The sequence below is a fragment of the Mustelus asterias genome, chromosome 2 (genome assembly GCF_964213995.1).
Source record: "Mustelus asterias chromosome 2, sMusAst1.hap1.1, whole genome shotgun sequence".
NCBI lineage: Eukaryota > Metazoa > Chordata > Chondrichthyes > Carcharhiniformes > Triakidae > Mustelus > Mustelus asterias.
In genome coordinates, this window is record NC_135802.1 from 22,426,883 (window position 1) to 22,451,729 (window position 24,847).

Consider the following 24,847-nt stretch of genomic DNA (forward strand, 5'->3'; position numbering starts at 1 on the left):
GGCTTCCCCCTTCAGATTTACATACACTTATGATTTCCCCCAGCCAAATGAAGGAATTTCTTTTGTACTTACAGCTTAAATTACCAAGTTCACATAACCTAGGTTTATCAACTCCAGTTGGTCATATTCATTATGATTTTACCTCTGTCTCCAACTGTCCTAACTCGGCACGGTGGCACAGTGGTTAGCACTGCTGCTTCACAGCTCCAGGGTCCCGGGTTCAATTCCCAGCTCGGGTCACTGTCTGTGTGGAGTTTGCACATTCTTCTCGTGTCTGCGTGGGTTTCCTCCGGGTGCTCTAGTTTCCTCCCACAGTCCAAAGATGTGTGGGTTAGGTTGATTGGCCAGGTTAAAAATTGCCCCTTAGAGTCCTGAGATGCGTAGGTTAGAGGGATTAGTGGGTAAATATGTAGGAGCAGGGCCTGGGTGGGATTGTGGTCGGTGCAGACCTGATGGGCTGAATGGCCTCCTTCTGCACTGTAGGGTTTCTATGATGATACACAACTTTTTCTTCACTCATCTTCCAAATATTCATCACTAATCAGCAAACGTTTTCAAACAAAATAAAATGTAATGCCTCTATGATTTATGTCCTGGGTTGCTTGTATAGTATCTTTAATTCCTGTGTACTTTCAGGCAATCCTGGAGAATTAATGGCAACAGCTTTGTATCCACACAATGTTAGGGCACAGCCCTAAGTGGGGGGCATCACAGTGGTTAGCACTGCTGCCTCACAGCGCCAGGGACCCATGTTCGATTCCCAGCTTGGGTCACTGTTGGTGGGGAGTTTGCACGTTCCCCCCATGTCTGCACCCCCGGGTACTCTGGTTTCCTCCCATAGTCTGAAAGACATGCTGGTTCGGTGCATTGGCCGTGCTAAATTTTCCCTCAGTGTACCCGAACAGGCGCCAGTGTGTGGTGACTAGGGGATTTTCACAGTAACTTAATTGCAGTGTTAATGTAAGCCCACTTGTGACACTAATAAACTTAACTAAATATATTTACACAATTTTTGACAATTTGCTTTTGGCAATTCTTTGCTGTAATGCAGTCAGACTTTACTGGGTAACATTTGTTTAAGAAACTGAACCGGAGAAAGTCTTCAGCTGAACACAGTACCTCCCCAGCCCACCCCCCAGCCACTCGACTCCTGTCTGTTTTTTTGCTGCTACTGGGGATATGAAGCTTGATCCAACAAGGGTGGTGGACCAGCTCCCGCACGCATGCGCCGCGGCGGAGGAGTCCTCCAGTGTACCGTGATGCTGTACGGGGGACAGCGCCATTCCGCCATGTTGTGATTTACCCTCTCTCTCGAGCGGCGGAGGAGGAGGGGGAAAAAAAGCGAAACATTTCTTTCAGGGCTTATTATTTCCCTTCTTTCATCTCGGCTCCTGGACGACTGAAGCGAAGTGAATTCAGGTTGATGCAACTTTGACAGTCGACTTTAGTACAACCGCTGCACGATGGCCTGCAACGCACAAGGTAATTTTCCTGAACGCACGTCCAGGTAACTGAAAACAAGGCATTGAATTATCAATAGTTCAGTGAGGCCTATGCCCGGCCTCGGGCGAAGAACCTGGCTTCGGCCTTAGCAGCCCCCGGGCTGGTTTGTCTGCCCCCCCCCCCCCCCCGGAGGCCGCTGCAGCTGAGACGGTGACTGTCTCCACTCCCACCGGGTTAGAGGCTGCGCTCTGACCGTCTCTGATGTGGAGCTGGTCTTGTGTCGACGGCCGCGGCCTCCATTGCTGGGTCCCCCCGCAACCACTCGATTGATGCTCTCGTTCTCCACTCCAACTCTTCCTCGATGTACAGCCAGTCCCAAAATTTATTTTCAGAGGGACTGGTGAATATAAAAGCCTTCGAATTTCTTGACTCATCAATTTCTTCAATCGGTATGCATTGCTTTCTTGTATTGAGAGACAAAGAGTTGGCTCTTTGAAATGTTTGCCATTTGGTACTAAAAACGTCTAGGTTTTGCATTTATTTTTTGTTTATTTAATTATTGCCAGTTGACTTGCCTGATCTTTTTTTTTCTCTTTCCAGGCATGATATTGGCTGTCACTGTCTTTATAAATAATGTATATAAAGCCTAGCATATCTTGTTTTCAACATTTTCTGTCTTGATTTCGATTATTTTTTTTCGAATATTTTATGCTGCTCAAAGGTAGTACGGACCACTAATTTCATGTTTTGATCCTATATTGGTCCGAATCTCAATGATCACAGCCTTACACCTGGGTTATTGTAACTAGTCATGAACTGTTTTGCCTGTCAGATGTCAGTTGTAATCGTCTATAATGACACTTACATTTTTAAACAGTTAAATTTCCATTTTTTAATTCAAATGGCTGCATCATACACTTTTTTGGTAATTTAGTCTTTCTGAAGCACAGGACTATGCCGCAAAAATTATGTGCTTCATAGTTGCCAGTGTAAAATGAGTGACAAAGTGCAAGTATGTTTGGGATACATGACTTAGATTGTTTTAGCAACTGACAGCAGTGGAATATTTCTTTCACTTAAAGTGCTGAGAAATGCTAACAGCTTTGTATATATGTATCTGAGCAGAAGTGTTGCAACTATTGTTAAGCCATAAAGTATACTTGTGAAAATAGTAAGTTTTAGAACTTTGACTGTGCCATGTAGTGGGTGCACCCTAATAAATGATTTATGTTTGTATTTTTTAAAGGGAAGCTGTTATTTACTTATTTCCGTGGGTGAATTTAAAATATACAAAACATGTAAAAGCAATGTTTTGGGGTGTACAGGGTAAGGATATATTTTAATTAATTAGAGTTTAGAGCATGGAAACAGGCCCTTCGGCCCAACTTGCCCATGCTGCCCATTTTTTAACCTCTAAGCTAGTCCCAATTGCCCGCGTTTGGCCCATATCCCTTTATACCCATCTTACCCATGTAACTGTCAAAGTGCTTTTTAAAAGACAAAATTGTACCCGCCTCTATTACTACCTCTGGCAGCTTGTTCCAGATACTCACCACTCTCTGTACGAAAAAATTGCCCCTCTGGACCCTTTTATATCTCTCCCCTCTCACCTTAAACCTATGCCCTCTAGTTTTAGACTCCCCTACCTTTGGGAAAAGATATTGACTAGCTAGCTGATCTATGCTCCTCATTATTTTATAGACCTGTATAAGATCACCCCTCAGCCTCCTAAGCTCCAGAGAAAAAAGTCCCAGTCTATCCAGCCTCTCCTTGTAACTCAAACCATCAAGTCCTGGTAGCATCCTAGTAAATCCTTTCTGCACTCTTTCTAGTTTAATAATATCCTTTCTATAATAGGGTGACCAGAACTGTACACAGTATTCCAAGTGTGGTCGTACCAATGTCTTGTACAACTTCAGCAAGATGTCCCAACTCCTATATTCCATGTTCTGACCAATGAAACCAAGCATGTCGAATGCCGCCTTCACCACTCTGTCCACCTGTGCCTCCACTTTCAAGAAGCTATGAACTTGTACCCCTAGATCTCTTTGTTCTATAACTCTCCCCAACGCCCTACCATTAACTGGTTCAATCTACCAAAATGCATCACCTCACATTTATCTAAATTAAACTCTATCTGCCATTCGTCAGCCCACTGGCCCAATTGATGCAAGATCCCGTTCCAATCCTCGATAACCTTCTTCACTGTCCATTATGCCACCAATCTTGGTGTCATCTGCAAACTTACTAACCATGCCTCCTAAATTCTCATCCAAATCACTAATATAAATGACAAATAATAGTGGACCCAGCACTGATCCCTGAGGCACACCACTGGTCACAGACCTCCAGTTTGAAAAACAACCCTCTACAACTACCCTCTGTCTTCTGTCATCAAGCCAATTTTCTATCCATTTGGCTACCTCATCCTGGGTCCTGTGAGACTTAACCTTATGTAACAACCTTCCATGTGGTACCTTGTCAAAGGCCTTGCTAAAGTCCATGTAGACAACATCAACTGCATTGCCCTCATCTACCTTCTTGATTACCCCTCCAAAAAACTCGATCAGATTTGTGGGACATGATTTTCCACTCTCAAAGCCATGCTGACTGTCCCCAATCAGTCCTTGCATCTCTAAATGCCTGTAGATTCTGTCTCTCAAAATACATTCTAACAACTTACCCACTACAGATGTGAGACTCACCACCTGTAGTTCCCAGGCTTTTCCCTGCAGCCCTTCTTACACAAAGACACAACATTTGCCACCCTCCAGGCACCTCAGCTGTGACTATCGATGATTCAAATATCTCTGCTAGGGCACCCGCAATTTCTTCCCAAGCCTCCCACAGTGTCCTGGGATACACTTCATCAGATTCTGGGGATTTATCTACCTTGGTGCGCTTTAAGACTTCAAGCACCACCACCTCTGTTATATGTACACTCTTCAAGACATCACTATTTATTTCCCCAAGTTCCTTAACATCCATGCTTCTCTCAACAGTGAATACTGATGAGAAATATTCATTTAGGATCTCACCCATCTCTTGTGTTTGGGATTTGCTTCAGCTGAGAAACTGACAACCACACATGACTGGTAACTGCAATTGTCTTCTGGTTTATCTCATTCATAGTGTTTAGGTTTTGCAGTAATCCTAATTTCTAAGTATTCTGAATGATCCGTTTGAGTAGTTGATTTAATTTCCCTCCGTTCCTTTTCAAATTTATTGTTTGGAGGCGGGGGATGTGTGTGGAGTTCAAATGGTTATGGTTATTTACTTCTGCTGTCGCACTCGTGATGTCCAAAGTTGCCTCTGGTTGTGCCAATTATTACAGTTATAGTGCAACACTCGATCACGGTCCTCAATGCAGAGATGGGATTTTGTCCAACATGCAAAAATCTGAGAGGCTGGCCCCAATTCATTTACATTAATCATGAATTGGTTTGGTTTGCTTTCACATACATTTTGAATTTTAGATATTCCATTGTGAGCATCATGCATACTAATTGTTGATGTGTACAGCAAAAATGAGGCCTGCAGTTCATGGTGCTCAGCTGATATTTGTACAGTGGTCCATTTGCAATTATTTAACGTGCATATGGTCTCTTTCTCAGTAATAGACTTTATTGTAGCCAGTTAAATCTGCTAGCAATATTTCAACATTATCTTCCCAGCTTGACTACATCAGGTAACCTAAAGGTAAGATTGGTAAGTTTAGAACTTGTCAGTACAGCATATGCACTAAACTGGTAGTATTTCTGGGGTTTGACTTGTGGTTGGTAAACTGCTACCTTTGTGTTTTACTTCTATAGAAGATGAATTTGACCAGCTTGATAAACCTGGTGCTGAGAGATCTCGGAGAAGACGAACAACTAATGAAGAGTGGGACAGGTAGCTCTAGAATTTTACTTTTGTACATCATTTTCAAAATTCTGAATTACTCTCTTAAGCAAATAGTTAACAGACGCTTCTGCAGATGAAAGACTCTTTTAAAAAAAGATCATGGAGAAATTTCCCTTTTGATTATTAAAATATTGTATTTTCAAAGAAAAAGCAGAGTATTTATTTCCATTAAATTGGCTGATTTAAGGCTTTAAATCCTGCAGGAAATTCCACCTGCTTTTCTGATCTCTGTACAGATGGTTCACTAGATTGTTGGCAAATTAGTATAGTATTCTGTCCAGGTCTGTGGGATTGTCTTATGGAACACTGATCTTTGCAGTTTTTGACACAAGTGCAGAGGAATTCTTTTGAACCATTGCTTGCTTGAGCTAGCAAAAAACACAAGTATTGTGATTATGTAGTTGTGTTCCTGTGTGAATGAATTAACTCTCAGATACCACTTTGAATGAATCAACTCTCAGATACCACTTCAAGCGCTAAAGTTTCTGATGGACTATTGCCATGCATCATCAGTCTTTGCAACAACTCCTGAATGCTATGAAGAGACTTTCAAGTAAAGCTTTAAAGACTCCTTGTTTATGTCTAACAACTTTGTTCCACTGTTCCCGTTACTTATCAGGCTGCTGCTTAATGCAAGATTATCTAGCTTCAGCTTTTAAAAAAAATTCCTGCTGGACAGTCAAATAAATCATTGACCATGTCCCTGACCTAGAGTGAATCTCTAGGGCGGTTCAGAACAGAGTTGAGGGGGAACTTCTTCTCTCAGAGGGTAGTGAATCTCTGGAATTCTCTGCCCATTGAAGTGGTGGAGGCTTCATAGAAAGTCATAGAAACCCTACAGTGCAGAAGGAGGCCATTCGGCCCATCGAGTCTGCACCGACCACAATCCCACCCAGGCCCTACCCCCACATATTTACCCACTAATCCCTCTAACTACGCATCTCAGGGACAATTTTTAACCTGGCCAATCAACCTAACCCGCACATCTTTCCTCGTTGAATATGTTTAAATCACGGGTAGATAGTTTTCTGATCGATAAGGGAATTAGGGGATATGGGGAGCAGGCGGGTAAGTGGAACTGATTCGCTTCAGATCAGCCATGATCTTGTTGAATGGCGGGGCAGGCTCGAAGGGCCAGATGGCCTACTCCTGCTCCTATTTCTTATGTTCTTATGTTCTTATGAATCTATTGATAGTTGTACAGATCTGGAGCCTCGATTAGCAATATCTTCTGTGTGGTTGATTGCTTTGGTCTGATCACATATAGAGAATATAGAGGCTGTCAGCCTAAGATAATCGATAATTACTGTCTTGACAAAATAGATTCTTGAATTCTTCATGCTTACTGCGGGGGGACAATGCAAGATAAAATATCGAAAGATGACAACCCCAGTCCAGTTGTACATCTAGTGGCACTTCACAGAGTATAGTCAGAGGCTCTTTCAGATGACTGTCCATCTTTTGGGGTAGGAATACTGTGCGTAGTTGTAACCAAGGGGAATATGGAACTGATTGCCACTGCTCTTCAAGGATGAATGGCCTAGTTTGTGCTGTATGTTTCCACAATTCCATTCTATGAAAGCAACTCAAATGAGGCAGAAAGTCAATAAAGCTAATTAGCTTACTGCTAAAGTTCACAATTATTGTCTAATTTTGAAACTTAACGTTGAAGTTTCGTAACCCCTCTGAGCTAGTTTTAAACAAAATATGCAGAAATGGCAGAAAGTTGATTGACTTTAAGAGGTGGTGATACTAACATTTATTCTTCTAGTTCAATAACTCTCAATTTGTATTGTGATCATAGTATGTTGATTTTGTGTTGGGCCTCAGCAGCTATGTCAAGAATTTGATGAACAGTATAATGCCACAATTTCATATTGCCTTTAATAATGGGCTCTTGTTTTCATCGGTTAATGGTGTTCTTGTATCTCGGAGAGCAAAATCTAGGGGGAAATGGTGGTGGTAATGTCACTGCCTAGTAATCCAGAGGCTCAGGCTAATACGCTGGATACACGGGTTCCGTTCCCACCAAGGCAGCTGGTCTGCATAATGGTGACCATGAAAATATCATAGATTGTTGTAAAAACTCACTGGTTCACTTTAGGGAAGGAAATCTGCCATCCTTACCTGGTCTGGCCTCCACGTGACTCCCAACTCTCAGAAATGTGGTTGATTCTTAACTGGTTTCTGAAATGGCAAGTCAGTCAGTTCAAGGGCAATTAAGAATGGACAACAAATGCTGGCCTTGTCAGTGATGCCTGCGATTTGTGAAAGAATGAAGAAAAAAATGCTATTGTAGGTTGAGTATCCTTTATCTGTAAATCTGAAAACCAAACGCATCTAAAAACCACAATGTTTTTGAATCTCAATGACCTTTGGCACAGGAAGTCTACTTTGCATGATGTTTTAGTGAACATGTCAAAACTAAAATTATTCCAGGCACACTCTTTATTATTCCGTGATGCATCTTATTTTTCTAGCCATTTTATTTCCTTTAGTTTGGGCTATTGTAATGTAAGTTTAAACGTGGTATCTGAAAAACAAAGTTATCCAAAATGCAATCGGCCCGGAGGGTTTTAGATAAAGAATAGTCGACCTGTATGTGAAAGTGAACAATTTATAAGTTATGCTTCTGCTGCTTTAGTGTAACTGGGGTGAAGTATCAGCTAGATTAACTTCAGCTCTCCATTTACACCATGACAGGAGATATGGATGAATGCAAAATTAATCCCAGTGTGAAGTGCATGCATGTGTAAATGATTTGAGATGTTATAACATGTCATGCGTTTGATGCTAAAGTAATTATTAGATTACCAGTTTAATATCCTTAGTGTAAAGGTCCAGAGTTTGCTGAGGTGAGCTTAAATGTATTTCTCGATGTTCGACACAGGAGTTATATCTCTGTAATCTCTTCATGAGCAGCAGCTAGTCTTATTATATCACCTGGTGATAAAATGCTTCTGTGTGAAAGCAGTTAAAGATTTATGTTCATTTTTATTGTGGTTATGACAAAAATGAAATATAAAAACTAACAGGATAGCATTTTCAGTTATTAAACTGAAGTTTACACTAAGATGGCACGTGAAAGCTTTTTGTTTTTAAAAAGAAAAAAAGACAGGCACTTTGACAAAATAAATGTAAAAAGGTGTCTATGGGTTTTTTCTGTACTAAAATATCTAGCAGGAATGGTTCCAAAATGTATATTGCCCTCATAAACAACAAAATCTGTACATGATACCGGCTGTAAGAAAGTACATAGCTGGTGATGCAGCAATTATATTGGTTACCTCATTGAACAAGTTGAAAAACAAGAAAATGGCATCAAGCTAGTCCTTTCACAGATTTTGTTTATAATCAGGCTGCAGTGATCATTATTGCATGTATTTACGCAATATTCGGACAGTTCTGCACAAATGTTCTGTCTTTTCCCTGGATAGTGCAACCGGCACAATCGTAAAAACTATATAAGCCATGATGCTCTTTGCGTTTTCAATTTTCTATTATAATAATTCTACCTTGAGTTAGAAAAAAGAAACTTGCATTTCTTCGCAGTTGTCCCATAATGTTTTACAACCAATGAAGTCATTTTAGAAGTTGTAGATTCATTGTTGGAACCATGGCAGCAGTTCCTTAAGGTAGCTGTCCACCCCCTTCTCTGGCAATTGGATGTAGGCAGTAAATGCTGCCATCGTGGTCATGCCCATGTCTCATGACAATATAAGGATGGGAGGGTTGTCCTGTCAAGAGAGGCTAAATAGTCTGGGTATTCCTTGGAGTTTAGAAGAGCAAGGGGTGACCTTATTCAAACATATAAGATCCTAAGGGGGCTTGACAAGGCAGATGGTGAGATGTTTTCACAAGTAGGCAGGTCTCAAAAGAGGGAACATTATCCAGGTTAGAAACTCCAAGGTGTTTTATGGAGTCAGCCTAGATCGTAAGTTTTGCACTTTGAAGTTTGGCATGGGTAAGCATAAGATCTTTCACTCCAGGTATGATTCAGATGACCCATTTTTATCAAACAAAGTTTAAGTATGAATACAGTGAACATGTAAAACAATTAGCAATAACTTTTACCAATTACAAACAAGAAAAAAAGCAACCATGATATTGTATAAACCTTAACAGCTATGAATACTATTCCAACACAAGTACCCCTACAAACATACACCCGTTCCAGGCTTAATGCAGAAAGTAAGTATGCTCATGTGATGCTGGATCTTGTAGCTTTGCAACACCTCCTGTGACTTAGTCCTTTTGATGGAGAATTGAAGCTCTGGCTTCCATGTCCTGGAGCTCCCAACACACCTCGAGGTAGAGAAAGAGCCACTGCTGGCCTGTAGCTTTTAGCCAACAGACCACTTCAAGAGATAGAGGCACCCCTTGCCTCTAGTTGCGAGCTAGTCACAAAGAACTACATTTCCAATACAAGGGAGAGACCCAGAGACACACTGCTTGCAGCCTAAGCCCAACAGCTTCTAACTAGCCAGCAGCCAAAATGAATCCATGGATTCCTCTGTGAAGGAATCAGCTGACCGTGACCTGTCAATCAGGTCAATTCAAAGGGGTCGTAAAACTCCAGGACATTACATTAGGCCCAAATTAAAAATAATCTACAAGGTCCATTATATGCCCTCAACAGACATCACAGCAACAATACAAAAAAGACATGCTTAAAAAATCTGCAGAGAAACAGGCTTAACACACATTCCCTAAAGGCACAGTAGCATCACAGCTACAAGATAAAGGGCTGGTCACTTAAAACTGAGGTGCGTAGAAATTTCTTCCCACAGGGTGGTGAATCTCTGGAATTCTCTGCCCCAAAGAGTAGTGGAGGCTGGATCATTAGAAGTATATAAAGTGGAGGTGGATAAATATTTGATAGACTGTGGAATAGAGAGCTGTGGGGGAAATGGCACAGAAAAGGAGTTGAGGCCGGAATAGATCAGCCATGATCACATTGAATAGCGGGGCAGGCTAGAAGGGCCTGGTGACCTACTCTTGCTATTTCTTGTGTAGTCTGTATAACTGTCTTTCCCAGAGAGCAATGAAGGCTTGTTCATTGAATATATTCAAGTCTGAGTTAGATTTATGTAAGGGAGTCGAGCATTATAGGGGGCAGTTAGAAAAGTGGAGTTGAGGCCACAGTCCGATCAGCCATGATCTTGTCAAATGGCGTAGGAGGCTGGAAGGGCTGAATGGCCTACTGCTGTTTTCTGTTGTATTCTTGTGACTTAGTATTGCTTGCAGGTGACATTTTGTTTTCTGAAGTGTAAAATCATAATACTTGTCTAGCAGATCTCAATGCGAAATAATCTGGAATTTGTACTGAATGTTGAAATAGATTTGTGCTGCATCTAAATTTATGCGACTTGGCCCAAACTGACACAATGGGCTGATTTGTTTTTTTTCTAGTGACTTTTTTGGACTTTAGAATTAAATTAAGAATTCAAAGCTATTACTGCATGATAGCTTTAATAGTTTACTGTGCATTTGCAGCATTATAGTGCTCTATTGTTTACAAAATTCATTAAAGATGAGAATATTCCTATCTTCTCCCCAGCATTCACTCAGTGAAGAAATTAAATAGGAGGAAAATACCATTCAACCCCTCGAGCCTCAGCTCAAGGTTGTTCTGACCGTGGCCCCAGCTTCATTGCCCCATAAACTTTGACTACTTTGTAGATCTGTTGATTTCAGCCTTGAATATATCTTGACTTGTTTGCAGAAGAGAATCCCAAAGTTTAATCCCCTCAGATAAAAAAAATCAACCATATCCTAGTTTTAAATGGTAAATCATTATTCTGTAACTGCAGCCCCAAGTTTTAGATTGCCCTCATGATGAGAAACAACCTCACGGCATTTGATCTGGAAAGCCCCCCCCACAGAAGATTATGCATTTAAATACAATCATCTTTCATTCTTCTAAATGTCATTGGTTATAGAGCCCAAATGCCGATTAACCCATGCTCTGTACAACTGGAACAGGTTTTTGTGTGATCTATGCATTCCCCGTGCAATAAAGGCCAGCATTCCATTTGCCTGCCCAATTAATTGTTGTACCTGTATGTTAACTTTGTGATTTATGTGCAAGGCGCCCCGATCCCTTTGTACCAAGGCATTCTGCAGTCTCTCCATTTCAATAATGTTCTGCTTTTCTATTCTTCCTACCAATGTGAAAACCTCTCATTTCCCCACATTGAGAAACTACTTGGCACATTCACTTAACCTACCTATATCCCTTTGTAAACTGTTCCTCTTCACAGCTAGCTTTTCTACCTGTCTTGGTATCAACAAAGAATTTGGCTACAATACATTATGTCCCTTCACCAAATCATTAATAGTTTGTAAATATTTGAGGCCCCAGCAGTGATCCTGGTAGCACATCACTAGTTACAGTTTGCCAACCTGAAAATGCCCCATTTATCCTGACTGTTTCCTGTTAGTTAGCCAGTTCTCTGCACATTTATCATCCTCAACACCATGAGTTCCAATCCTGTGTTTTGTCATACCTGATTGAGTGCTTTTTGAAAATCCAGTACATTACATCTGGATTTAATGATGTAATAATTCATTACATCATGTACCCTGATGTACATCCACCCTGATTGCGACATTCACAAAGAGCTCAAACAATATTTCTCTTATATAAAACCATGTTGACTCTACTTGATTTTATGGTTTTCGATATGTCCTGCTGCTATGTCCTTCATGATAGATTCCAGCATTTTTGCAATGACAGACATTAATTAGTTTGAATTCTAATGTTACATTTGTAGTCTTCCAATTTGCCAGGACCTCTTCAGAAGCTATTGAATTTTGGAAGTTTACATCAATGCATCCACTTGTTTGGAGACCACAGGATGCAGGCTTTCAGGTCCTGGGGACTTAGAAACATAAAAAATAGATGCAGTAGTAGGCTATTCAGCCCTTCGAGCCTGCACCACCATTCAGTATGATCATGGTTGATCATGCACTTTCAGTATCCCACTCCCGCTTTCTCTCCGTACCCCTTGATTCCCTTAGCCACAAGGGCCACGTCCAGCTACCTCTTGAACATATCTAACGAACTGGCCCAAACAGCTTTCTGTGGTAGAGAATTCCACAGGTTCACAACTCTGAATGAAGAAGTTCTTCCTCACCTCAGTCCTGAATGGCTTACCCCTTATTAGACTGTGAACCCTAGTTCTACACCTCCCCAACATCGGGAACATTCTTCCCGCATCTAGCCTGTCTAGTCCAATCAGGATTTTATATGTTTCTATGAGATTACCTCTCATTCTTCTAAATTCCAGTGAGTACAAGCCCAGTCAATCCAGTCTCTCTTCATATGTCAGTCCTGCCTTTCCAGGAGTCAGTCTAATGAACCTTTGCTGGACTCCCTCAATAGCAAGAATGTCCTTCTTCAGACTAAGATTTCAAAACTGCACATAATACTCATGGCATAGCATCACCAAAGCCCTGTATAACTGCAGCAAGACATCCTTCTATAATCAAATCCTCTCGCTGTGAAGATCAGCATGCCATTAGCTTTCCTTACCACCTCCTGTACCTGCATGCCAACCTTCAATGACTGTTCCACCATGACATCCTGGTCACGTTGCACTTCCCCTTTTCCTAAAATGCCACCATTCAGATAATAATCTTCCTTCCTGTTTTTGCCACCAAAGTGGATAATCTCACATTTATCCACATTATAATGTATTTGCCCACTCAGTTACCCTGCAGCCTCTTAGCATCCTCCTCACAGCACATGCTGCCACCCAGCTTAGTGTCATCTGAAAATTTGGAGATATTGCACTCAATTCCTTCATCCAAATCATTAATGTACATTGTGAACAGCTGGTGTCCCAGCACTGAACGCTGCAGTATCCCACTAGCCACAGCCTGCCACTCTGTAAAGGACCCGTTTATTCCCACTCTCTGCTTCCTATCTGCCAACCAGTTCTCCATCCATGTCAATATATTACCCCCAGTATCATGAGCTTTAATTTTGCTCGCTAATCTCTTGAGTGGGACCTTGTCAAAAGCCTTTAGGTAGTTCAGATACACAACATCCACTGGTTCACCCTTGACCACTCTACTGGCCACATCCTCAAAACATTCCAGAGGATTTGCCAAGCATGATTTCCCTTTAGTGAATCCAAAATACTGACTTGGACCGATCTGTCACCGCTTTCCAAATGCTCAGATATTACATCCTTAATAATTGACTCCAGCATTTTCCCCACTATCAGGCTAACTGGTCTATAATTCCCCTTTTTCTCTCTCCCTCCTTTTTTGAAAAGTGGGGTTACTTGATGACCTTTAGCCCCATTATTTTTCGGAGTACATTTTCTTTAGTGATAGTGGTTGTTCAAAGTTTCTCCTTCCCCTTTTGCTCCTTGATTTTCTACTATTCTTGGGATGCTTTTAGTATCCTCTACCATGAAGATAGATTTTAAAAAATAGTTGTTCAAAGTCTCTGCCAATTCCTTGCTTCCCAGTTTAATGCTCTAAGGAGCTAATGTTCCCTTATATATTTGTAGATGCTTTTGCTGTCCATTTTTATATTTCTTGCTAATTTAGACTTTTATATTTTAATTTCTTCCTTTTTTGTCATCCTTTGCTGGTTTCTAGCCCAATCCCTTTTGTAGCATTGTACATTTCTTTCAATTTGATGCTACCCTTAACTTCCACAGGTGGTTCATCCTTGTTGTAGAGTCTCTCCTTTATAATTGAATAAATCTTGGTGAGTGTCCTGAAATATCTCCTTTATCTACCTGCTGCTGTTCCATATTAAGTCATACCTTTTAACCTATTTTCCCAGTCCACTTGAGCCAATACTGTCTTCATATCTTTGTAATTGACTTCAAGTTTACAACACTCATTTCACACCCACATTTCTCACCCTCAAACTGAATATGAAATTATTCATGCTTTGAAGTCCCCTCCCCGTCCGCAAGTTGGGACACTCTCACAGATCACATCAGTGTTGTTTTAACAGAAAATTTGGTCTTAAAAAAGCTTAATTCATAGAATCAGCAGTGCAGAAGGAGGCCATTTGGCTCATCGAGTCTGCACCAACAACAATCCCATGCAGGTCCCACTCCAAACAGTTGCAGTCCTAATCCCCCGACACTAAGTGGCAATTTATCATGGCTAATCAACCTAACCCGCACATCTTTGGACTGTGGGAGGAAACTGGAGCACCAGGAGGAAACCCACAGGGAGAACGTGCAAACTCCACACACTGACCCAAGCTGGGAATTGAACCCGGGTCCCTGGTGCTGTGAGGCAACAGTGCTAACCACTGTCACCGTGCTGCCCATTCCTTGGATGTAGGGGATTTTTGACTTTATAAATGTAATGAGAGTGAGGATTACGTGGAACTAAGTGAGAACATGTTATTTAAAGTAAAAAGGTTGCAAAAAAATGGCTTCAAAATCTAGCTTGATCTTATCTGGAAGTAGACAATATAACCGTAGCAAGTTTGGAAAGTGTGCCTAAAACTAAATTGATGGAATTGGTAGGTAAATTAGCTCCAGGGGCTAAGAAGGCTGAGCTAACTGAAGGCAAAGCAACACATCTAAATATATGAGGATTAGCCAGACCACTATTTTGAGAAGGGAGGAAATGGAATTAGCTGGGCTTCAAATACAGAGACATAGAAATTAAGAAGTTAGAGATGCAGGAAGGAGAAAGGGAGAGATCTTTCCAGTGGGAATGAGGAGAAGTAGAGAGGGAATTTAAAAGGGAAATGGAGTAAGCCACAATGGAAGAAAGAGAGAGAAAAAGACTTCCAACATTGTACATGTGCAGCATAAAACGAAAAGTTAAAGCACACAGTGGATGAGGGTGGTTCTTGGTGGGGAGCTGTTCAGATCTCTGCCCAAATTCGATGAACGGGGTACAAAGACATTTTTCTGTGTTTTTGAGAAAATACACAGCTCAAATGGCCATTACTCTTGTAGACTAAACTTGCAGGTAGGGCTCGTTAAGTCTGTTGTTGACAGAGGAAAGGTCTGGGGACTGAGACAGTGAAGAAAGCTATTTTGGGTGCTTATAAGTTGATACTGCAGGCAAAAGTTTAGAGCTGTAAGAAAACAATCTGATGTGGAGATGCCGGCGTTGGAAACACTAAGAGTTTTAACAACACCAGGTTAAAGTCCAGCAGGTTTATTTGGTAGCAAATACCATTAGCTTTCGGAGCGCTGCTCTTTCGTCAGATGGAGTGGAAATCTGCTCTCAAACAGGGCACAGAGACACAAAATCAAGTTATAGAATACTGATTAGAATGCTAATCTCTACAGCCAATCAGGTCTTAAAGATACAGACAATGTGAGTGGAGGGGGCATTAAGCACAGGTTAAAGAGATGTGTATTGTCTCCAGACAGGACAGCCAGTGAGATTCTGCAAGTCCAGGAGGCAAGCTGTGGGGGTTACTGATAGTGTGACATAAACCCAACATCCCGGTTTAGGCCGTCCTCATGTGTGCGGAACTTGGCTACCCTGTCTGGAGACAATACACATCTCTTTAACCTGTGCTTAATGCTCCCTCCACTCACATTGTCTGTATCTTTAAGACCTGGTTGGCTGTAGAGATTAGCATTCTAATCAGTATTCTATAACTTGATTTTGTGTCTCTGTGCCCTGTTTGAGAGCAGATTTCCACTCCATCTGACGAAGGAGCAGCGCTCCGAAAGCTAATGGTATTTGCTACCAAATAGACCTGTTGGACTTTAACCTGGTGTTATTAAAACTCTTACTGAGAAAACAATCTGGACAGACTTGCGTGGAATTCAAAAGAATTAAGTTGTCATTTTGATAGGTGGGTCCAGCGTTAAAAATAGAAGAAACATATGACGCCCCTAGATAATTCTGTTGGAGGAATTTCAGGATATGTTGCCTACAATGATCAGAATTCATGTTGAGGAACAAAGTTATAACTGCCAGACAGGCTGCAGAGCTTGCAGATGACTGTGAGCTGGTTCATAGACCAAAACCTTTCTATAGTCCCACTTTTAAATTCGAGAAAGCTAGAAATTGCGAAGATATGAAAGAAGACAGACCAGTAAGAGAGGGAGTGGTCGGAAACTCCAAGGAAGCTTAACCTCAAAATAAAATGTCTGCCGGAGTTTGAGAGATATGAAAAAGATTAGACGTTTTCACTGCAATAAACTGGGCCACACAATCGCTAGAGATTAAACAGTTGACAGATTGGGTTTATCAATCTTAAATAAGGAAAAAATGAATTTAGAAACTGTAGAGTGAGAGAAGCCAGCTGGATTAGAATACAAAGAGAGCAGACACTAGCGGCGAAATGTGTGCACAACTTGTAAAGGGGCAGAGCGACCAGCAGGTGGCCGGTGTGGGTTTTGTGTGCATTGGTAAAGTATTTCCATGTGGCTGGGTTGGAATGGGAAAAGATACTTGAATCTTACGTTCTACAGGTGCTGGTCAATTCCTGATGTGGGATCAAGATATTTGTTGGCCAGAGGGGATATTGAAGGAAAAGGTTCTGGCCAGCAACATTCACAGTGAAACATAAGAAATTTGTATGGTAAGAAGCTTAAAGAGTAAGACAGTGGAAGTAGTGGTAGGTATAGTAGAAACCTTGCCCACTGCAGGCACTCAATTCATTCTAGGGAATGATTTAGACTGCAGTGATGCCTACTGTAGTCTTAACAGCTGATAGAGAATTCAGCCATAAAGAACTTCCTAACCGACTATCCTGGGATATTTCTGGATTGTGTAGTGACATGATCACAGTTCATAAACTAAGACAGAAGAGAAAGGAATTGCAAGCCCAGCATAAGGCCAGTGAGATCAAGTTATCTGATACCATTTTTTAGCCAACTAAATGAGACTGAGACAGACAGATACAGAGAACAAGACCGATATACTCAATTCAAAGAAGTTGACTAAACTGCAGCAGAGTGACTCAAAATTAAAACAACTCTTAGACAGCATACTCAGCATTGGAAGCTCAATGCATTCCTGAGTGTTATTGTGTACGGGGGAACATGGTGCAGAGGACAGATGGGCAGAGGTACACCAAATTGTGTTAGCTTGAGTGTAGGAAATAGATTTTAAGGATAGCTCACAAGATTCCATTGGGGGACACCTTGGAATAAAGAAAATCCAAAGACAAATTTTATTGGCCCGGACTACACAAGGATGAAGTCACCTTGTGTATCTGCCTAGCAATAGGTAAAAACAGCAGTAGCTGGCATTCAAAGGAGATGATGAGATGCAACCTTCCCCAGTAACGAGATTAGTAGACATCCAGACAGAATCAGGTGTAAATAGCCATATCATCAGGAAACAGCTTACCAAATGTCAGAGATATATAGATGCCAATTTTGAGAGTCATGGAATCTGAGAGATGCAGATAGCCCCAAAACACAGGGAAAATCACAGAAGAACCAGGGTATAATTGCCAGCACCTACAGAAGCAGGCAGGCATTATAATATCTGAGAGCCAAGAGACCAGTTTAATATCTCTGAGCAGAGATGCCATTTTAACATCTAAGAAGTTTAGACCCTTGGTAGTGCAGAAACCTTTGTAAAAGGCAGTTTAAATATCTTTGCTGGACCAGGAAAAGACATTTCCCAGACTTGATCATCCATTTGTATTTTGTGATAACTATAAAGAAAGGGATGGCCTAGTGGTATTATCGCTAGACTATTAATCCAGAAACTCCACTAGTGTTCTGGGGACCAGGATTCAAATACCTCCACAGCAGATGGTGTAGTTTGAATTCAATAAAAATATCTGGAATTAATAATCTACTGATGATCATGAAACCATTGTCGATTGTTGGAAAAACCCATCCGGTTCACTAATGTCCTTTAGGGAAGGAAATCTGCCATCCTTTCCTGGTCTGGCCGACATGTGACTCCAGAGCCACAGCAATGTGGTTGACTCTCAACTGCCCTCTGAAATAATCTAGTAAGCCACTCGGTTCAAGGGCAGCTAGGGATGGGCAAAAAATACTAGCCAGCCAGTGATGCCCATGTCCCATGAATGAATTAAAAAAAAATAGATTTGACTTAGATTTATCTCCTTTGGATGCTGTTTGGGAATGGGAAAATTTTAAGGAATTCAGGAATGGCAGACATACGTTGCAACAAGGGGTAAGAGTATTATAGTCGAAGGGTGACATGGTGGTACAGTGGTTAGCACTGCGGACTCTCAGCATCAGGGACCTGTGTTCGATTCCCGGCTTGGCTCACTGTGTGGAGTTTGCATGTTCTCCCCATCTCTGTGTGGGTTTCCTCTGGTTTCCTCTCACAATCCGAAAGACTTGCTGGTTAGGTGCATTGATCATGCTAAATTCCCCCTCAGTGTACCCGAACGGGCACTGGAGTGTGGCGTCTAAGGAATTTTTGCAGTACCTTCATTGCAGTGTTAATGTAAGCCTACTTGTGACACTAATAAGTAAAGTTTTCCTATCCATGTGTATTTGTCTTTTCCATAATTTATTAAATAGTATTTACCAATTGTTATACGACGACTGGGCTGGTTATTCTCTCTGGGGGGTTTTTACATGACTGCTCACACCATTCCAAAAGCAAAACTATACAGCACTGTGAATTGATGTTTCAAGTTTTGATACCCCTCACAGATCACGTCAGCGTTGTTCGTGACCTACAACATTTGTTTCTGCTCCTTCAATTTGCTTGATTCCTGTAGCATGTGCTGTGGTCAATTTGTTCATCCTCCTTGCAGTCCCTGCTCTTGTCCATTCAAGCTGCAAGATTCTCAAACCTGTCGGGCAAGTGCAAGGGCAGAGATTACTTCAGTGCTGCTTCCTGGATTCCCATACCTGCCTCACTTATAGTCACACTCTTCCTGTTTCTCACCATGGATTAAATCTGAAGTATAGTAAGGGGAGCAACTGTCTCCTGGGACAAGGTAACTTTCTCCCTCCATAATGCATTACAATGTTCAAAAAATCTAGTCTGGCTTTTCAACTCTGAGCTGAAATTTCTTGAGCCAAAGGCACTTGGTGCAGATGTCGTTGCTGTGAATCACACTGGTGTTCACCAGCTCCCACAGCTGCAATACATCACTTGCCCTGCCATTTCCATTGTAGTTTAATTGGGGTTTCAAGTTTTGAAATATCACTCAAATGACTTTTTGAAGTTATATCAAATAATTTAATGGAGGCAAAGTGTAAATTTAATACAAATACTGTAATAAATTTAATGGGGGCAAGGTATAAATTTATTAAAGTCCCACTTTAAATTACTGCCTAAGTTCAGAAAACAAACACACCAATCACTGATCTGCTCACCAGACTGCTGGTCTCCGATCTTGCAGTTCCTCCTGCCCCCCTCAGACTGCTCCTTCCCTCAAGTTAGCACCTGTTGACCAGTTTTTTTAAATTTCAAAAATATACTTTATTCAAAAAAAAACTCTCAGATAGAACATTACAAAACGACAGATCCAAAAGTTACAAACAGTGCAAAAAAAAGAATAATTTTTACAGTACAATACAGTGCTTATTTACAAAACATTACATTCATTACATTTCATTACTTAAAACTATGTACATACATCAGAGTTTACTGTGTGCTGTTATTTTTTAGGTTGGCACACAGTTACGCAGGCCAAGGGTATTCTGCAGTTACCGGACCCTCGGTCTGTCTCGGTTGAGACGCTTTACACGGTGGCCTTTCTCCATTGTGCCTTTGCGGCGGCTGCCCCAAGCTTGAGCGCGTCCCTGAGCACGTAGTCCCCTAGACTTTGGAATGTGCCAGTCTGCAACACTCGGTCGAGGACAATTCTTTCAGCTGGAAGATCAGCAAGTTTCGGGCGGACCAAAGCGCGTCCTTCACCGAGTTGATGACCCTCCAGCAGCAGTTGATATTTGTCTCGGTGTGCGACTCCGGAAACAGCCCGTAGAGCACAGAGTCCTGCGTCACCGAGCTGCTCGGGACGAACCGCGACAAATACCACTGCATCTCACTCCAGACCTTCTTTGCAAAGGCACATTACACAAGGAGGTGTGCGACCGTCTCATCACCCCCGCAGCCGCTTCGAGGGCAGCGTGCGGTGAGGTTGAGACCTCAGGCATGCATAAAGGATCTGACGGGGAGTGCCCTTCTCACCACCAGCCAAGCCAGGTCTTGGTGCTTGTTTGTGAGTTCTGGTGATGAGGCATTCTGCCAAATGACATTGACAGTCCGCTCAGGGAACCATCCGACAGGATCCGCCGTCTCCTTTTCTCTCAGGGCCTCAAGGACATTACGTGCTGACCACTGCTTGATAGCCATGTGGTCAAAGGCGTGTTTCCGGAAGAATTTCTGCACGAAGGACAGGTGCTGCGGTACGGTCCAACTACTTGGAGCGTTACGCGGCAATGTGGCCAGACCCATCCTCCGCAACACTTGGGACAGGTAGAACCTCAAAAGATAGTGGCACTTGTTGTTAGTGTACCGAGGATCTACACACAGCTTGATGCAGCCGCACACAAAGGTGGCCGTCAGGATGAGGGCGGCGTTGGGAACGTTTTTCCCTCCGTTCTCTGGAGATTTGTGCATCGCCTCCCTCCGGACACGATCCATCTTTGATCTCCAGATAAATTTGAAGATGGCCTAGGTCACTGCTGATGCGCAGGATTTGGGGATCGGCCACACATGCGCCACGTACAGCAACACGGACAGTACCTCGCATCGGATCACAAGGTTTTTCCAGTGATAGAGAGGGAGCGTTGCTCCCACAATCCCAATTTTTGTCTGGCTTTGGCGATGCGCTCCTGCCAGTTTTTGGCCCATGCCCCTGCCACCCCAAACCATATCCCCAGCACCTTGAGGTAGTCTACCCTGACGGTGAAGGGGACAAAGGATGTGTCAGGCCAGTTCCCAAAGAACATGGCCTCGCTCTTACCCTGGTTGACTTTGGCCCCCGAGGCCAGCTCCAAATGCTCACAGACTTGAAGAAGCCTGCAGACAGATGAGGGGTCCGAGCAGAAAACAGCCACGTCATCCATGTACAGGGAGGCTTTGACTTGCATGCCTCCGCTGCCTGGGATTGTAACCCCTTTGATGCCTGGGTCGCTTCTGAGGGCCTTGGCAAAGGGTTTAATGCAACACACAAAAAGGGCAGAGGAGAGAGGGCAGCCCTGCCTGACTCCAGACCTGATTTGAAACATATCTGATTCCCACCCATTGATTGAAACTGCGCTACTGATGTCTGTGTAGAGCAGTTGGATCCAATTGCGAATTCCCTCCCCAAAGCCCATTTTGGAGAGCACGTCCATCATGTAGCTGTGCGATATTCTGTCAAACGCCTTCTGGTCTAGACTGATGAGGCAGGTGTCCCACCTGCTTGTCCTGCACATAGCCTCGCGCTACTCAGGGATACGATCGCCTATCAGAGATCTTCCTGCCGGGTACAGCACAGGTTTGATCAGGATGGATCACTGACCCCAGAGCAGACTTGACCCGGTTGGCGATGACCTTGGCCAGAATTTTATAATCCACGTTCAATAGTGAGATGGGTCTCCAATTTCTAATTTCTTCCCTTTCCCCTTTCTGAACATAGAAAGCCACAGCACAAACAGGCCCTTCGGCCCACAAGTTGCGCCGATCACATCCCCACCTCTAGGCCTATCTATAGCCCTCAATCCCATTAAATCCCATGTACTCATCCAGAAGTCTCTTAAAAGACCCCAACGAGTTTGCCTCCACCACCTCCGACGTCAGCCGATTCCACTCACCCACCACCCTCTGAGTGAAAAACTTACCCCTGACATCTCCTCTGTACCTACCCCCCAGCACCTTCAACCTGTGTCCTCTCGTAGCAACAACCTCAGCCCCTGGAAATAGCCTCTGAGAGTCCACCCCATCCAGACCTCTCAACACCTTGCAAACCTCCATCAGGTCACCTCTCATCCCTCGTCTCTCCAGGGAGAAGAGACCAAGCTCCCTCAACCTATCCTCACAAGGCATGCCCCCCAATCCAGGCAACATCCCTGCAAATCTCCCCTGCACCCCCTCAATGGCCTCAACATCCCTCCTGTAATGAGGCGACCAGAACTGCGCGCAGCACTCCAAGTGGGGTCTAACCAGGGTCCCATAAAGCTGCAGCACCATCTCCCGACTCCTAAACTCAATCCCCCGATCAATGAAGGCCAGCACGCCGCACGTCCTCCCGACCGCATCCTCCACCTGCTTGTAGATGAGGGTGATGATGCCTTTCCTCATGGATTCTGACATGCTGTCTTCCAGAAGCATACTCTCATATACTTCCAGGAGGTCCGGGCCCGTCAAGTCCCACAACGCCGAGTAAAACTCAGCCTGTAAGCCATTGCTTCCGGGAGTTTTACCCTTCTGAAGGGACTCGACGGCCTTTGTCAGCTCATCCAGAGCTACCGGTCTGTCCAGGCTCTCCCGCTCGCTGTCATCTAAGACCTCTGTGATAGACGACAGGAAAGACTGGGAGGCCGTGCTGTCTGTTGGCTTCAGGTCATACAGTCCGGCATAGAAGGATTTGCAAATCCTCAGAATGTCAGAATGCGATGACCTTACAGAGCCATCTTCTTCCTTCAGGCTTGTGATCACAGAGATTTCTCTGTGCACCTTCTGGAAGAAGAAACGCGAGCATGTTTCGTCCTGCTCCACGGAGCGGACCCTGGACCGGAAGATAACCTTGGAGTCCTCCGAGGCAAAGAGCGAGGCTTGCTGGCTCTTCACCTCCCGGAGATCCTCCTTGACATCAACCCCCATCGACTGCAGTTGGAGTAGTTCCTGCATGCTTTTCTGGAGTCGGGACATTTCCCCTCGTCTCTCCCTGGCCTTCTGAACCCCTTTGCGGATAAAGAACCTCTTGATGTTGCCCTTGATGGTTTCCCACCAGAGCGATGTAGACTTGAAGAAGGGTTTCACGGTTCTCCAACCATGGTAAACCCTTTTAAGTTCCTCGAGGTTCTCTGGGGTCAACAGTTCTACATTTAGCTTCCAGGACCCCCTGCCCACTTTCTGAGTTTCCTCCAGCTGACAGTCTGCCAGCAGAAGGCAGTGGTCAGAGAAGAACACCGGCTTGACGTCGGTGGACCTGACCGTGAGCGCGCGGGATGCAAACATGAAGTCGATCCTGGAGCAGACAGACCCGTCTGGCCGCGACCACGTGTATTTTTTTAAGTGTACTTGCTCTAATGTAAGCAACACAGTCGCCAATTTGTTCCCCACAAAATGATTAACATGTTGCTGTTTTTGTGATGTTGATTGAGAGATAAGTATTGGCCAGGGCACTAGCGATAGCCCTCCTATTCTTCTTTGACGTAGCGGCACGATGCTACAGTGGTTAGCACTGCTATCTCAGAGCACCAGGGACCCAGGTTCAATTCCAGCCTTGAGTGACTGTGAAGTTTGCACCTTCTCCCTGTGTCTATGTTGGCTTCCTCCGGGTGCTCTGGTTTTCTCCCACAGTGCAAAGATGTGTGGACCATGCTAAATTGCCCCTTTGTGTCAGGGGGATTAGCAGGGGGGTTACGGGGATAGGATGGGATTATTGTTGGTGCAAGTTTGATGGGCCAAATGGCCTCCTCTGCTCTGTCGGGATTCTATGCTTTGGTGCCAATTGCACACCTGAGCAGGCAGATGGGCCTCAGTGTAACAGCTCATCTGAAAGACAGCACTTCTGAGATTGCAACACTCTTTCAGTACTGCACTGGCGTGTCTGACCTGATTTTGTATTCAGGTCCTGGAGTGGGACTTGCACCCATGCCCTTTTGTTTTACGAGGTGAGAGTGCTCCCAGTTGAGCCATCGCTGGTATTCAAAAGAGAATGTTTAAAAGGCAGTTACTAACCAATCTGAAATTCAAAAAAAAAGGAAATGCAGGAAATACCCAGTGGGTAAGTCAGCATCTGTAAAGGGGCTGTTCATGATATTTTGGGTGTTTTCCTTTTTTAATTTGTTCACGGGATGTGAGCATTGCTGGCTGTGCCAGCATTTATTGCCCATCCCTGAGGGCAATTAAGAGCCATCTACATTGCTGTGGGTCTGGAGTCACACGACCAGCCATGACCACATTGAATGGTGGTGTAAGCTCGAAGGACCAAAAAGCCCACTCGTGCATCTATTTTTTATGTAGGCCAGACCCAGGTGAGAATGTCAGATTACCTTCCCTAAAGGACATTCATGAATCAGATGGGTTTTTACAACAATTACCAATGGTTTCATGGTCACCATTAGACTTTTTATTCCAGATTTTTATTGAATTCAAATTTCACCATCTGCCACGGTGGGATTCGAACCCAGTTCCCCAGAGTGTTACCCTGTGTCTCTGGATTACTAGTCCATTGCTATTACAATACTACTATGCCACTGCCTCCTCACTTGCAATAGAATTGCTAAAAATGGCCTTTACCCCTGGGCAAGAAAGGGAAAAATAAACAAGGGTTGCCATTTCTAGTCACCACTGAGGAACTGCTGCTAGAGAGTGTGTTTGTATAGGTTTCATTCAAGGGTTTAATCAGATGGCTCTCTCTCAGATACTGGAGGCTATTGAT

At 43.3% G+C, this 24,847-nt stretch overlaps 1 protein-coding gene across 5 annotated transcripts in view; it reads left to right on the plus strand.

The window, feature by feature from the left end:
• The first annotated feature begins 1,248 nt into the window (after positions 1 to 1,248).
• rbm33a (RNA binding motif protein 33a) overlaps positions 1,249 to 24,847 on the plus strand; it is a 173,088-nt gene continuing 149,489 nt past the window's right edge. For 3 of the 5 annotated variants that reach the window (XM_078232260.1, XM_078232278.1, XM_078232295.1), the window contains exons 1-2: positions 1,265 to 1,482; positions 5,256 to 5,334. In XM_078232260.1, coding sequence (XP_078088386.1) covers positions 1,464 to 1,482; positions 5,256 to 5,334 — 98 coding nt within the window. In that variant the 5' untranslated portion in view covers positions 1,265 to 1,463. Of the gene's footprint in view, positions 1,483 to 5,255; positions 5,335 to 24,847 lie in introns of all 5 variants that reach the window. The other 2 variants (XM_078232269.1, XM_078232286.1) reach the window with 1 other exon arrangement.